We start from the raw sequence: 14,537 nt of genomic DNA, 5'->3' as shown, positions 1-14,537 counted from the left end.
TTGAGCTAGGGAAGAGGAGAGTGAAAATTACAGCTTCTGATTTCGTTTTTTTCCTTTTGCATTTGCTTTTGGTTTGTGGGGTGGGGTATTTTGTTTCCTTTGTAAATGTAACTTTCTAAGAATTAATTCTGTGTCTGTTCCTACTCCCAGCTCATAGATGTAAGTCTGTCCACCGTTATCTTTTTTGTGTCTTCTCCTACCTTAATGTATTTTATTTTGTTTTGTCTCCATGTCCTGTCCCCCACCCATACTTGGCCTGTGTGTCACAGCCGACACAAGAGCGTGGGGTCAGCCAGCCGTCCTGCTGCCTACCTGAGCAGGGTCGCCCTGCTCCCACCCCCCAGTGGAAACAGGTAAAGGAGCTGTCCAGGGGCCAAAATGGGTGCTGCTTCCCTGGGCCTTCCCAACCTACTCATCCCTCAGAGCCAGCCAGGGCTGAGGCCTACACTTTAGAATCCTGGCTCCCAAGGACAGGAAGCTTTTGTACTCATTTGAGTAGCAGCTTTGGGGAACAGTTTAACAGACAGTGTTGATTGTATTGCATGATTTGTTTAACTCCTTGGGATTTGAGAAATTAGTTAAAAGAGTGGGTGGTTTTGGTGTTGAAACTAGCTGAAGCTCTTTGGGAAGTTGTTCCAGGTACCTTAGCTTCTCTGCTTTACCACTGTAACCTTTGACCCAAGTTGACTTTTTGCTTACATGTTTCCTTGTAACTAATGGAGGGAGAATCCTGAACTCAGCAAGGCTGAGAATTGGGGCAGTGGAGCCTTTCATGTTAAATAGGGAAACGTGGGGCGCCTGGGTGGCTCAGTGGATTAAGCCGCTGCCTTCGGCTCGGGTCATGATCTCAGGGTCCTGGGATCGAGCCCCGCATCGGGCTCTCTGCTCCGCAGGGAGCCTACTTCCTCCTCTCTCTCTGCCTGCCTCTCTGCCTACTTGTGATCTCTCTCTCTGTCAAATAAATAAAATAAAATCTTTAAAATAAACAAATAAATAAATAGGGAAACGTTAGGGGCGCCTGGATGGCTCAGTGGGTTAAAGCCTTTGCCTTCGGCTCAGGTCATGATCCCAGGGTCCTGGGATGGAGCCCCACATCGGGCTCTCTGCTCAGCAGGGAGCCTGCTTCCTCCTCTCTCTCTCTGCCTACCTCTCTGCCTGCTTGTGATCTCTGTCTGTCAAATAAATAAAATTTTTTTAAAAATCTTAAAAAAAAATAAATAAGTAAAAATAGGGAAATGTTAGCCAAGAAATATCTTGAACTATGATTTTTTATTTGTTTCAGACCCTCAACAGAGATGATCATGGGCATTTTCTTGGCGTTTTGTCTCCATTTAACATACACCTTGAAAATTTTCAGTAAAGTTTTTACAGGATCTCCTAGAAGGCTATGTCTAACTAGTATTGGATAGGACAGAAGAAGTGAGTGGAGGGATGTCAGCTGGTTGATAATAGGAAACCCTTCGGTAGCATTGGGGCCTCTATTTTCTCCCAAGTCACAGTTGAGCAAGGTCCTGCTCTAGTAAGTGTAACCTGGATTCTCTGTCTTGTGGTTTGGTATCATCTAGGACTAAGATTCTGAGAGGTCAGGTGAGCTGACCCTTGATTTCTTCTTGTGCTATAGAGTGCCAGCTATTGCTGGGAAGTGCTGGGGAGTGGCAGGTGGATTCTATTTGAATTACATTCAGGGCAAAACTTCCTTTCTAACCTTTTTTAAATAATATGCCACATTAAAGGCAGGCTCCAGGAGGCTGAGATGGAAGCTGGGGAGCAATGTTCACACTCATAACAGAAGCCAAGCTGCTTCTTCCTCTGTATTTGGAGGACGTCTTCAGGAAAACAAACAAAACTCATTGGAAAATCCATTTTATTTTCTTACCCTTTGCCTTGAAGTCTAGGTGGAATGTATGATTTGAAAGGTAATTTTTAGTTGAGGATCTGCTGAAGGAGAAAGTGAACTCTAGTTACCCCTAAACTCTAGATTCTGACAGTATTCATCAAGGTCACCTGACATAGGAAGAGCAAAGGGGAAGGGAAGTCAGTTGTAACACGTGTAGTGGGTGAACAGATGACTTTAAATGTCACGTGCCCAGAGCAGCTTTGGGTTGGCTTGCTGGGCAGTCTCAAGGGTAGTAAGTGTGACCGAGGAGCCTGGCTCAGCCAAGCCTCTGTCCTGATGAAGAGTGGCATGTCAGCTCATCATCTGATGGAGCTGTACTGAAGGGGCATCAGGAGCTTGGTGTTGGTGGGCCTGCTTGTGTTTCCCCTGTTTATGAAGTATCTGATGGCCTCTGACCTTGTGCGCGGTGCTACATGGAGACATAACAGCTAGCTTGTCATCTGGGTAATTTATGAAGTAAAATATTGCTAGGCTCTACAGGCAGCAGAATAGAGCCCTTGAAGTCAAACCTGGCTTCTGTGGAGTGGGCACCAGAGATTACAATTGGAAGGAGTATCTGGGTAGATCTTTGTAAGTGAAAAACCATGAGCCATGAAAATCCTATTAGATCGTTGATGGATAGAGTTGGGAACTGTAAATTTACTTGGTTGTGAAAGAACTGTAACTCACAGTTACATGTAATTTTTCCTCAACACTAAATCAGTGATGGTATTATGAGTCTTGGCCCTGTCAGTTGATCTCCTGAGCGAACAGGAACATGCTGGTGCTCCAGAAACATGGGAACAGAGGAACTCCAGTGGTGTGTTCCAGTGGCCGTCTGCTTCTGACTCATCCTGATGATGGCCTTCATTAGCTCCCTTTAGGAACGAGGGGCTTACCAGCCAGCCCTTACAGTTACTCACTTTCTGTTTCTCTTGAAGAGGTTTGACTTGAGGCAGGAGGGTGTGACAGAGCAATCACTGATGGCCGAGGTGGCACGAGGATCAGTTTTAACTACGGTCATGGTATGGAAGAGGGAAAATGAATAATAGTTGGCTTGCCAGTGGCTTCTCTTTTTTACCTTCCTATGTAAATAAACACTTTGCCTCTTCCCTGCCCACCCCTCTGCCATTTGATCTCAGAAATGGGTCCAGCAGGCAAACTCTGCATATTAACTAGTCTTGGTTTGGAAGTAAATTGTCGTGAGAGGCGGGAACAAACCGGGGGCGGGGGCTGTTTCCCCGGGCCCTACAAGCTCCACGCCTTCTTCTCCCTCCTGGGCTTCCCCTGTGTGCTGCCCCACGCGGTCATTGTGGGCATGAGGAAATGGAGGATTCCTCTGGCCTGGATATAAGTAACTGTTTCTTAAGCACCGAAAAGTTCTGTAAGTCATAGATGCATAGGAAGGGACTACAATGGAGAGGGGGAGAATGGGGAAATAATCCATGGATATATATGGTGTTCAGTTAGTGACAGATGTACTTATTTTCTTATATTCTGTTTCCTGTACTTTCTTCTGTCTCCCTGGTGGTTTTCCAGAACCTTTTAAGTGCGCTCCAGAGGCTGAGGAGAGGGAAGCCATGGCAGGGTGTTGTCTCGGTTGGCACTCAGGGAGCATGCTGCTTTGCTGCTGGTGGGTGTACAGGTGACTGAGCCCTCGGGGGCTGGTCTCCACACTCCCCTTGTGGTGGTTGGCCTGTGTGCCCTTTCTCTCTACTACATCCGAGCTCATTTCTTCTATCCTCAACTTCCTGATAAAACCAACAAAGTATATATCTTTGATCCCTGGCATTTAGAAAGTGTTACATGCAAGTTCTGTCCCAAGACCAGCTACAGAGATGACCCATGTGGTCTGCACTTACCAGACAGCGCAAATATGGCCTGGAGGCCAGCCACTGACTGTGACCAGCCATCTTCCCTGACCACACAGCGATTGTCATGGAGGACAGAGAGGCATGGGAGGGATGGCTTTGGTAAATGCTCTTAATCCTTCCAGAACCAGCCTAAACGTGGCCCCTGTTTCACCAATGTTCTCTCTATTTGTGTCTGTTGGTGTAAAAGCGACAGGAAAAGGAGCATTCTCGGACCTGCCCCAAAAAAGTGATCACGCTCTCTCCTCCCCCTACTCCACCTCCCTGTCGGGCACGTGGCAGCCAGCAGGTGATCCTCTCTGCATGCTCCGTGGTCCTCGTCTCTGTCTTTGTGCCTGCCTGCCTGCCTGTGTAGGTGGCTAGGGTGGAGACCAAATCAGGATTCCCTCTTTTCAGAACTAACAATTAAAAAACAAAAAGAGCATTTGTAGCAGAAGCAACCTTATTACTACAAATGAGCAATTCTGGATCAGACCCCAGGATGGCACATAATACATTCAAACCCTGGCTGGTTGAATCTAGTCCCACATCAGAGGAAAACAACTATGCAAGCACAGACTAAAACTATATTTGTTGCAGATGCAAAGTCCAAAAGCCCTGAAGAGCAGCACATTTTTATGTAACCTAATTTAAAGCAGCCACTTTTGTCTTGCTACCCGAGGAGGTATATTTAGATGGGCTTTTGGAAGGCTTTTATAGGGCCTCACTTTATGAGTTTTATTCTTTCTGATTTTGAGAGCCCTGCTTCTTGCTTATCCAACTTGTGCTAGCAAACACCTGCCCTTCCTGTCTACCCTACTCACACTCCAGGAAGTTCACTTAAAAAATGCTTTCCAGAGCAGTTAACCACAGACATAATTAAAGGGGACAATAAGGATACTTATATAAAGTACATTTATAGAATATATTGACCTTTGTAGGATATCTGTATTAAAAAAAATACTAATTTTAAAGGCAGGAGCTATGGAAAGACATTTTCTCAACTAAGGTGGCTTACTTAAAAGGTTACCCCTAGTAATGTGTCTGAAAAGACCCACACTGTGTTCCTGGGTCTAAGAACTGAGCCACTGTAGGTTTAGCGATTATGCTGTGCCTTATTGCTACATAAGAACTAACATTCAGATCCAGGTGGTATTCTCAGCTCTTCCTGTGTTATCTCAACCAATTCTCAGTAGCCCTACAAGGCAGGTACTATTATCACCTCCATTTTACAGATGAGGAGACTGAGGCATAGGATAGGGAGGCCAAGCACTTGGTACAAGTTCGCACAGTAAGTAATGGAGCCAGGAGTTGAATCTGGGGTGTGACTTAAACCCACGCTCTGGCCTCAACCTGCCTGTGGAGACAATGTACTCATGGGCCCCATTACCAGCTTTGGATTAATTTTTCCACCAGCACACGGCCATAAGCTGAATCCTCAGAAGTAATCCAAAGAGTGATAAGAGTAGCCTTTCCTTTCCCTGTGTGATTGCTAATAGTGGTTTCCTCAGGTTGGTGGTAGTAACCATATGCCTGTCTTCTGGATTTCCATCCCTGTCACATACATATTCCTGTCTTTTGACTGAAAATGCTTCCAGTCATTGTCCACGTCTCCTTTTAACAAATAATGCTCTGGTCCCGTGTTCCTATTCAGGGACCACTCCCCCCGCTGGAGTTTCCTCTGGACTGTTGTAATGGCCATTTGTTCCAGCCAGTTTCCATCTCCCCACCTTTCCTTTCTAATGTCTTGTTGTGGAAAACTTCACCCTCCTAACCAGCCTCTCCTATTAAGCCTTCCATTTAATGCCTCTGATCTTGTGCCACTGTGTGAAAGAAATACGTTTGTTCCACTTGGTACTAACCATAGTTCTTTATATCTGTGGTTGACCTCACTGGAGGCCAGATGGACAGAGTGCTGGACAAGGAGTTGTCCTAGGGTCATGGGATTTGATGTAGATGGGATTATGGTTTTCTGGGATGGGGATATGTCAGGGGCAGGGAATATGTGTTGAAATGAATTCTGATTTTCTGGCACTGTCACTTAGTAGGTCCACATAGAACATGTGGATGGAGCTTAAGTTTCTACTTTGTTGCCAACAGACGTACAGGGATCTTGATGCTGACAGCCGTGGCAAGCAGAGTCCCCATCAGGAGAGGGTAAAAGAGCATGAACCATGGCATGGGATGCTGAGGGCCAAACAGATGGGGCACGCTCTGGTGGGGGGGCAGAGGGAAGGTGGGAATGGTCCCTGCTCCCCTTGCTTTCTGCACGCTCTTGTCACCCAGCCAAGAGCAAGAATTCTTGTTGCTAACCGCGTTGACCCGTGTAAATAGCATTCACAGGAGAGCATTCATCTGCCCAGTATTCAGATCAATAAGCAGGTGTCATTTGCTTCTATCTTTTGACATTCAGGGGTCTAGAGGTAGAAATACTGAGAGAGCCAAAGCTCTTACTGGTGTGGGGATTTCGTAAGTATGAAGAGGGTGGAGAGGAAGGAAGGCAGTGACAAGATGGGGGTACGTAGTGAAAAGCTTCAGCTACTCTTTTCTGAAAAACTGAAGGGGCAATTACTGATGACACCTGGACATCATCTCATTTGACAAATAGCAGAGGTGCCCCCTTTAAAAAGCCTGCTTATTTTATGAAGCTTTTGGGGTTGTTATTGTTACCCTTAAACCCAGTCCCTGAGTTGGTATAGCTCTGCAGCAAGAGTGAAAAAATCATCTTTTAATTTCACATGGGCCTTTTTCTTTTATTTTTACCTCTCTTTCTGCTTTTGCTCTCTGAGAAATAGAGTCACAGCTAAGGAAGCTAGTGCTGTCTCCTTAGGCCCTGTCACCACACGAGAAGCAGGTAGGCTGTGTGTTGTCAGGACCACACAGGGATTGATGATGGGTGAGGGAGAAGAGGCCGGGGTGGAGGTGGAAAGAGGACATCCCTTTCACCTCCTCACACAGCCTTGCTCTGCCTCCTTCTCTTCTGCTGGGGCTGCTTCCTTCCATAAGCACTGTGTGCGCCCAGCCTCTCTCTCTCTTCTTCTTAGGCTGTATTCCTCTCAAAAAGAAAGGTAGGCATTTCCTGGAGACGGGCAAGCCCTACGTTTCAAGGAATTCATACTTAAATGAGGTCCTGATGATTTTTCATGAAACAGAGCCTAAGCGAAGAAGAACAGAGGGAAGTATGTCAAGGAAAAGGAGAGATGGGCAGGGAGAAGCTATCAGACATCTGGGGCTGCAATGCCCAGAGGAAAGGTAGCATTTTCCCAATGAGCTGATTTCCGGATTCTTCATTGCAGGGTTCCTGTCTAGATACCTTTAAGGGTTATGTTTATGTTCTCTTCCAGGATTTTCTCTCCACTGTTCCATAATCTTGCCTGTGCACTCACCTGCTCCTTCACCCTCTTGCCCCAGTCTTCTCATCAGCTTCACTGCTTTGCCTTCTCTGGGGGAGCAACCTTCTGTCTTGTTTCTCTGTGGTGGGTGGTGCTCTTCTACAGAGATCGCCAACCCCTGCCTTGGGTCTGTGTTTCTGAGCCTGCTCTGCATGTTGAGCGGAGGGCCAGTGAGCTGGCTGAGCGTCTGGAGCAGGGGTGGTTACACTCTATGTTGCCACCCATTCAAGCTATGAAGTTAGTGGGGAGCACTGAACTGGGGTTGCCATGAATCTGCTTGGAGCTAGAGGGACAGAGGGCTGGCTTCTCTTACCATGATATTACCTCTTCCCTCTACCCTGCATGTACTTCACCCTGAACCTGGCAGGAAACTAAGCAGTTATCACTTGCCAGAGCTTTCAGCCCTCTTCTTTCTCTCTGGCGACTGGATGACTCTTGGCTGCATGGGCCATGGAGGATCGTGGCTTACTTTTGTTACACATGCTGTGTGCAGTCTGCAGGAAACTTGGGATTTCTCCTGATCACTGCTGGAATTTGGCTGACTCCTTGGCAGGCAGAGTTTCTCTGAGCACTGGCAATAGGAAGAGGCAAAGCCATCTTTCTGGCCTTTATGGAGAAGGAGTCAGCTTCACTCGAGATTTGCTATCTCTGTTCGCTGTTTGTAAGGTGGTAGAATCTCCTTCTGCCCAGGAGAGGTCCCAGCTCACGCCAGTGAGGGGCCCTGCAGAGCATAAAGAGTGTGTTTGTGAGCAGGACACCACCTTTGCCCTTTGCCGCCTCCTGGCTGGTAGTGTTTTCCACTTGGGGTGGATTGAGTAAAAATCACCACACAGGAGAAGACAAGGCTTTCAGAGGAAGCTCACAACTACAGTGACTGTGTTCCAGAGCGAGCTTCACTAAGCACGAGGCAAGGGTGAGCTAAAAGCAGAATGGAAGGCTTGAATGAGCCGTTAATGCTTTTGGGAACTAGGAATATTTCTTTACTTCATTTACTATTTAGATAAAGGTCTAAAACTCCCAATATCCTTACACTCAGGTCAGTATGTAACTATTTAATGTTTCCTTTGATTTTTTTTTTCTCCATCTTGTATTTTGTAGCCAGAGCCTGAACCTTCTCGTCGATTTTTTGTTGACCAGTGGGAGCTTTCTCTTAGTCTCCGCTCCTCCAACCGCCCTGCCTCTCCCTCCTCTGACTCCCTCCGACAGGTAGCACAGCCTGGGACTTGGCAATCCTCTTTCTTCTTCAGCCTCTCCTCAGTTCACCTACACAAATGTCGTGTAGCCCAATGAGGTTGCAGTGCTCTTAACTTTGGCCTGTCTTCTGTGGGAATCCACATGTATGTGTGTGTGTGTGTGTGTGTGTGTGTGTGTTTCTGTCTGTCTTGCATGTGAGGTCTGTAGGCCTACACCAAAGTTACAGAGGCTGCTAGCTTTCATTGCATCAAATTCTGTCAAATAAACCCACTTTTATTATATTTCAGCTATATCAAATAAAAATAAATATTTTTTAGCCATTAGCTTTTTAAATTCCAGGTGTCCTCATATTACTATGTATGGCAAAATATGAGCCATAGTGTAATTAAATCTCTTCAATGGAGTGGTGATTATGCAGTATTGTGGGTGCCTCTTGAATTGTAATCATTTGAAGAATGAGCCCTGCTATTTCCTACAATGGAACTGATCCAGCTATAGAGTAGTTTAGAGAGCAATTGGCGGGTCTTTTTGCCCTTTCTGTTTATGTTTCCTGTTCTCGAGCAGTCTATGCAGGACGTGTGGGGAAGCATATGCATGTGTGGTAGCAAAAGTGTAAGTCCAACAATTGCTACAGTTAATCTATTTCTTAAGAACGGGGAGAAGGAAACCATCTGGTTTTCATGCCAGAAAAAATAGAACTTGAGTCTCCACCTCTTTTGGGGGTTGCTTGTCAATATTACCACATTGCTGAGAACTCAGTGTGACCAGTGCCTTTGTACGCAGGCAGCCCTGGGCTGTATTTGCTGAATATGCCGGTTCCTGGAGGGAGGGAAGGGTCCTGACTGAACAGTGAGGACCCTGGGCTTGCTTGGCGTTCCATCCTCATGTGTGACATCTGGTCTGTGCTCTCACTTACTTTCTGCAGAATGAAGTGCAATTTCCCACACCCTCACTGTCAGCTGTTAGACGATCTGCTCCGCTCTGCCTGGTGCCAGTCCATTCCAGGCACGAGCTTCCCTGATAGCTCTCAGCAAAAGAAGGTTTAGATTTTAGAGCCACTTGTTTTTCTCGACTACTAATCGGTATAAGCTGTGGAGTTAATGAGCAAGTGGCACCAGTCCTTGGAAATCTCCTTATTTTAAACTGAAAAGCAGAATTGACTCCTCGGTTCCAGCAGAACCTTGGAGAATTGTTTGCTCATTTGGGCTTGTTATTCTCGTAGAGTTCACATGGAGTTAGTTTTCCCCAGAGCGCTTCTGTTATTTGTCCCTGCCCAGCCCAGGCCATGCCGTTGCTCAGGCTAGCATTTCTTGTACGTATGGCTTGGTGTGTATTGTCTCTTCACACCACTTCCTAATGGGGTTGTGGACATCCCCAAGACAACGGACCTGGTGTGTTTCTCAGTCAGAATGAGAGGACTCCTCAAAACCGGCTGGCAGCTGTCCTATTGCACATAGTTTACGAGAGGAGTATCGCACACACGCGGTGTCCTGACCATCTCCACATGGAAAGGTGACTGTGGAGTCTCGAAAGGATGGCCTGCAAGGCTTTGACCACATTCCCTTGGGACAGGCTCAAAGTGAGGGTGCCTAGCAGGAAGGCTTACAATTGAAATTTGGTAGGTTCTTGTTACTTCTTCCGCATTGCTAGAAAGAAGATGGAATTGGTTGGATTTTTTTCTTTTCTCTTTTTTTCAACCGATGAAAAAATAATCCCTCCTGGACTAAAATGCATTCTGATTTCCCAAAACTATACCGAGCCACTTGTCTGCATGGCTGTAGGTGTTAACTTCCTAAAGCCGAGTTTAAGAAGCCCAGCCCAGTCTAGAAGGTTTTAGCTGTAGTGCCGGGATAGAACGCATATGTGTCAACTGGGAGAATGGGCCAAGAAGGATTCTACAGATAAATTTCAGGAATATTTGATTCATGTGACAGGTTATGAGCGAAGCAATAATAGAAGGAAGGTGATCATCACTAATAATACTAGGCTGTTGGCATCTTTTACCCAAGTGGAGAGTCAGCCTTGCAAGAGTGAGTTTGGTTTCTTTCTAAATGAGGAAATAACTTCCCAAGCCCTCCCCAGACCCAGCTTGAAACATGCTGTTCATCTGGACATCTGCCGTGTTGGTAGGAGTTGTTCCTCTTGCATTCTTTATATGTAATTTGAGTCACTAGGATATGGGCCCTTCTTATTCCATTCTGTATTTGTTTCCTTCCTGTCTTCCCACCTCCCTGAACTATATATTCTGAAAAGACATGAAAGACTGTGTTCTCCCTTACTGAATTGAATTATTCCTGCAGCCATTATTCTTACCAATGCTGATACGTCTATGTGGACAAAGACACCCGTTTTTCTTACCACCAAGTTTCCCTGCTTGTGGGCACTGTGTTGGCATGGTTTGCTGCTGCACCTTGTATTCATTTTATACCTTTCAAAGATTTTTTTTCCCCTGTCTTCTTAATTTATTTATTTTTTTCCTTCTCATTTCCCTTCATTCTGGTCATTTTATAATCTCCAACCAATAGAAGTATATAAAGATGTACACGGGCGGAGTGAGCTCATTGGCTGAGCAGATAGCCAATCAGCTTCAAAGGAAAGAACAGCCCAAAACCCTTCTAGACAAGAAGGAACTGGTAAGAGATGTATTAAGGGCACTGTCTGTCTAGGTATAGCTCAGCTGTGGTAAATAAACCTGGTTAATTCTAAGTAGCTTAGTAACATATCTTGCCAATATCTGCCATGTGGTAATTTTTTTTAAGGTTGTCTGAATTTTGTAACTAAATTTCTAGGACTGAGTGGTTGTTTAGAATGTTGTGTGGAAAAACGTACTTAGTATCTTCAAAAGTGATGGCTCTATAGTCCAGGGGATCCAGATCCCTGTAGAACCATGTGAACACTGAAGAGGTATTTTTATGCTACCTTCAAAACAGAGTTCTGTCAAAATAATTTGGTTTGATTGTTGCACAGTTCTGTAAAGCCAACTGGGGTTCCCTCTGGACTGTTGGTTAACATCGATTCAGAGTCTGCCTTCTGCAGCTTGCTGCATAGAAGGCACGTGTGACAGTCACTGCCATAGTTCTGCTGTGTTGTGGGAGAGCCAGTAGCAGAGGGAGCCAGCTTAGTCTGTTTCAAAGCACAGTTGCATAGTGAGGGTTGGTTTCACATATGAAGAGGTCATGCACCTCCTGGAGGTATGCCTGAGAAGTGTTGCCCTGACATGCCTCCCACCACCCCCCATTACAGGGCTCGATAAAGAAGGAATTCCCACAGAACTTGGGAGGCAGCGACACGTGCTATTTCTGCCGGAAGCGGGTCTACGTGATGGAGAGGCTGAGTGCTGAGGGCAAGTTCTTCCATCGGAGCTGCTTCAAATGCGAGTACTGCGCCACCACCCTGCGCCTCTCTGCCTATGCCTATGACATCGAGGACGGTAAGCCCGTTTGCCCTTGCGGCCATACTTAGAAACTGGGCCTACCCATGCTATTTTCCACGTGAGCCGATCTTAGGGCCTCTTTACTGCGTTCTTATATATACATTTTTTCTGCCTCTCCTAACCCTTCCCATCCATCTCCCTCTACTCTTTGTTTATTTTTTCTCTGAGACTCCTTCTTATAAATATTTCCCTAAAGTCACCAGGCTGTAGCATAGAATTACTCAGCAGTGATGGTAATGAGAATGGCATGTGTTTACCTAAATCACTTCCCTGGCTTCATAGACACTTGTTTCTTACTTCAGGGTGGGATCTTAAAATAAAAGGGACACAAAGAGGATGAGGCTTTTCTTGTCTTTACTTTAGGGAGGGGAAATCACAGATCTGTCGAAGTCATATCTCTTGTCACAGGTCAGTGACAGCCTGGATCTCATGCCGCCTGGATTCTCACACTTTGCTTCTGAAGGATGTCGCTCTCTAGCATCAGCGTATCTCTGATGAATTGAGAGCTTGTTGCGCAGGATCTAAATCTAATTTACCAGATTGTTCAAGCCCTGGCCTTTTGTGGCATATATTGTTTTTATAATGAAAGACCTTAATGGAGCAGAAGGTGGGGAATTATACAAATAGATGACAAAGCCTGACAGACAGACAGAGGCAGACTGACATACCTATCATTTGAAAACTCTTTAAGATTAATTGAGCTGGTCACCAAAGACATTGATGATTACTGTACTCATTCCTGTGGAGTGCTGAAGGAACTTCATGAGAGGCAGTCTTACTGATTCAAAAGTAATGAAAACACCTAGATCAATAGGAGTCCTCACAGAGGTGGCATTATATGACCTCTTTTTGTAATCTCGGACCCAATTCCAATCTAGGAGTGGGGGGAGTCTCTCACCCCCCCTAGCCTCATAACACCAAGCAATTCTCTGACACCAACAGGGTGTATGAGAATTCAGCTCAATTCTTACCCTATCTACTCTGCCCAGCAATAGTATCGCATTCTACAGGTTAAGCAGGCCTGAAAGACTGCCCCTCACCCCCCCACTTAGACACCAGTCACAAGCCCCAGGCTGTTACTTGTGCTTTTGAACCATCAGCTGCAGATTGGAGGTTCCAGTGACCTCTTCCCTAGGTTCTTTTCATTTGCTAGAGCGGCTCACAGAACTCAGGAAAACACTTAGGTTTACCAGTTGGCTAAAGACTATGATAAAAGCAACAAATCAACAGCCACACGTAAAGATACATAGGGCAAGGTTTGGAAAAAGGGCATAGAGCTTTCATGGGCCACCTCTCCAGGGATGCACTACTCTCCCTGCAGCTAAGCGTGTTCACCAACCCAGAAATTCTCCGAACCCCATCCTCTTGGGTTTTTACAGAGGTTTCGTTGCAGTCATCTTTGACTAAATGATTGGGCGTTGTTTGATTCAAACTCCAGTCCTCTCCCCTGGAGAGGTGGGGGTACCCTCTAATCCCACTGTTCATCCTTCTGGAAACCAACCCCTGCCCTTGGATGGCGTCTAAAAGTCACCTTAAGTATTACAACAAAAGATACCTTTATCTAGGAAATTTCAAGTATTTGGAACTGAGTCAGGAACTGTGGACCTCGACCAAATGTATATGAGAAAATTTGGTTTTCTGATACATGTGTCTTATAAATTACAGTATTGGGGCGCCTGGGTGGCTCAGTGGATTAAGCCGCTGCCTTCAGCTCGGGTCATGATCTCAGGGTCCTGGGATCGAGCCCCGCATCGGGCTCTCTGCTCCACGGGGAGCCTGCTTCCTCCTCTCTCTCTGCCTGCCTCTCTGCCTACTTGTGATCTCTCTCTCTGTCAAATAAATAAATAAAATCTTTAAAAAAAAATAAATAAAATAAAATAAATTACAGTATTGTACATCCATTACTACATTGGTAGGTAATTTTTGACTGAGGAGATAGTAAGATGGTGTCACATAGGAGAGGGAGTCACCTATGAGTCACCTCAGCCATCCAGGCTCTGCTAATAGTGGATAAATAGGTAGCTCTGTCAGAAGTAGCAGTAAAGGAGCCAGAGTGGTGAACGAAGAAAAGCTAACTCTTTCCATAATGGTACCTGCCTTTTGTAACATTAGTAAAAAGCACCACCCTGTGAGGAAAGAGTTCAGTTATCTAAATAACAAAAGTATATCCTTAGGTATCAAATTTTCTCTGGCACCATTCCCACGCGCACGTGCTCTTTCGGTAATGCCTTTGACCTCCAAGGATAGGGGTTGGCAGGTGGATCCCAGCAGTGTCTTTTAACTGTCCTTAATGCTCAGGTTATTTTAGTTAGCCTTTTACTGAAGTCTTTCTGGAAAGAAGATTCTTCAAGGTCCAGCCAATAAATCCCCAAGTATTTTTGCCCATTGATTGTGTACTCATCTCTGCCACATTCTCTTGAGGATGCAGACAAAAGGTAAAATGTTCCTCAAGGAGCTTACATTCTGATGGGCCTGATAAGACAAGGGCACATGGAGCAACAACAGATGATGAAGAGTATATAATTAAGGGCTCAGAGACAAAATACAGATTCTAACTTTGCAGAAGTTCAAAGGAGGAAGAAATCAGTGAAGCTTCCCAGTTTTTAGGAATGACTGAACTGACCTTAGGCTAGACTCTGAGAGACAGTAAGTAAATATAAAATGTCTCAGTGGAGGAAGAGAGGGCATGCCAGGCAAGAGAACAACAGAATGACAGGAGCTTAGATGGGAAAGAGCGTGACATTGGGAGCAGACGAGGCAGGCCAGGCTGGTTGAGTGCATTGTTCACACTG

At 45.7% G+C, this 14,537-nt stretch overlaps 1 protein-coding gene across 7 annotated transcripts in view; it reads left to right on the top strand.

Moving 5' to 3' along the window:
* MICAL3 (microtubule associated monooxygenase, calponin and LIM domain containing 3) overlaps positions 1-14,537 on the top strand; it is a 195,359-nt gene that overhangs the window by 104,833 nt on the left and 75,989 nt on the right. For 3 of the 7 annotated variants that reach the window (XM_046011556.1, XM_046011555.1, XM_046011554.1), the window contains exons 17-22: positions 270-353; positions 3,938-4,036; positions 5,827-5,883; positions 8,217-8,324; positions 10,838-10,945; positions 11,556-11,742. In XM_046011556.1, coding sequence (XP_045867512.1) covers positions 270-353; positions 3,938-4,036; positions 5,827-5,883; positions 8,217-8,324; positions 10,838-10,945; positions 11,556-11,742 — 643 coding nt within the window. The remainder of the gene's footprint in view (positions 1-269; positions 354-3,937; positions 4,037-5,826; positions 5,884-8,216; positions 8,325-10,837; positions 10,946-11,555; positions 11,743-14,537) is intronic. The other 4 variants (XM_046011560.1, XM_046011559.1, XM_046011558.1 and 1 more) reach the window with 2 other exon arrangements.

This window comes from Meles meles, chromosome 7, assembly GCF_922984935.1.
Source record: "Meles meles chromosome 7, mMelMel3.1 paternal haplotype, whole genome shotgun sequence".
Taxonomy (NCBI): domain Eukaryota; kingdom Metazoa; phylum Chordata; class Mammalia; order Carnivora; family Mustelidae; genus Meles; species Meles meles.
Note: the sequence above shows the minus strand (reverse complement) of the source record. Positions and strands in the feature narration are given on the sequence as shown.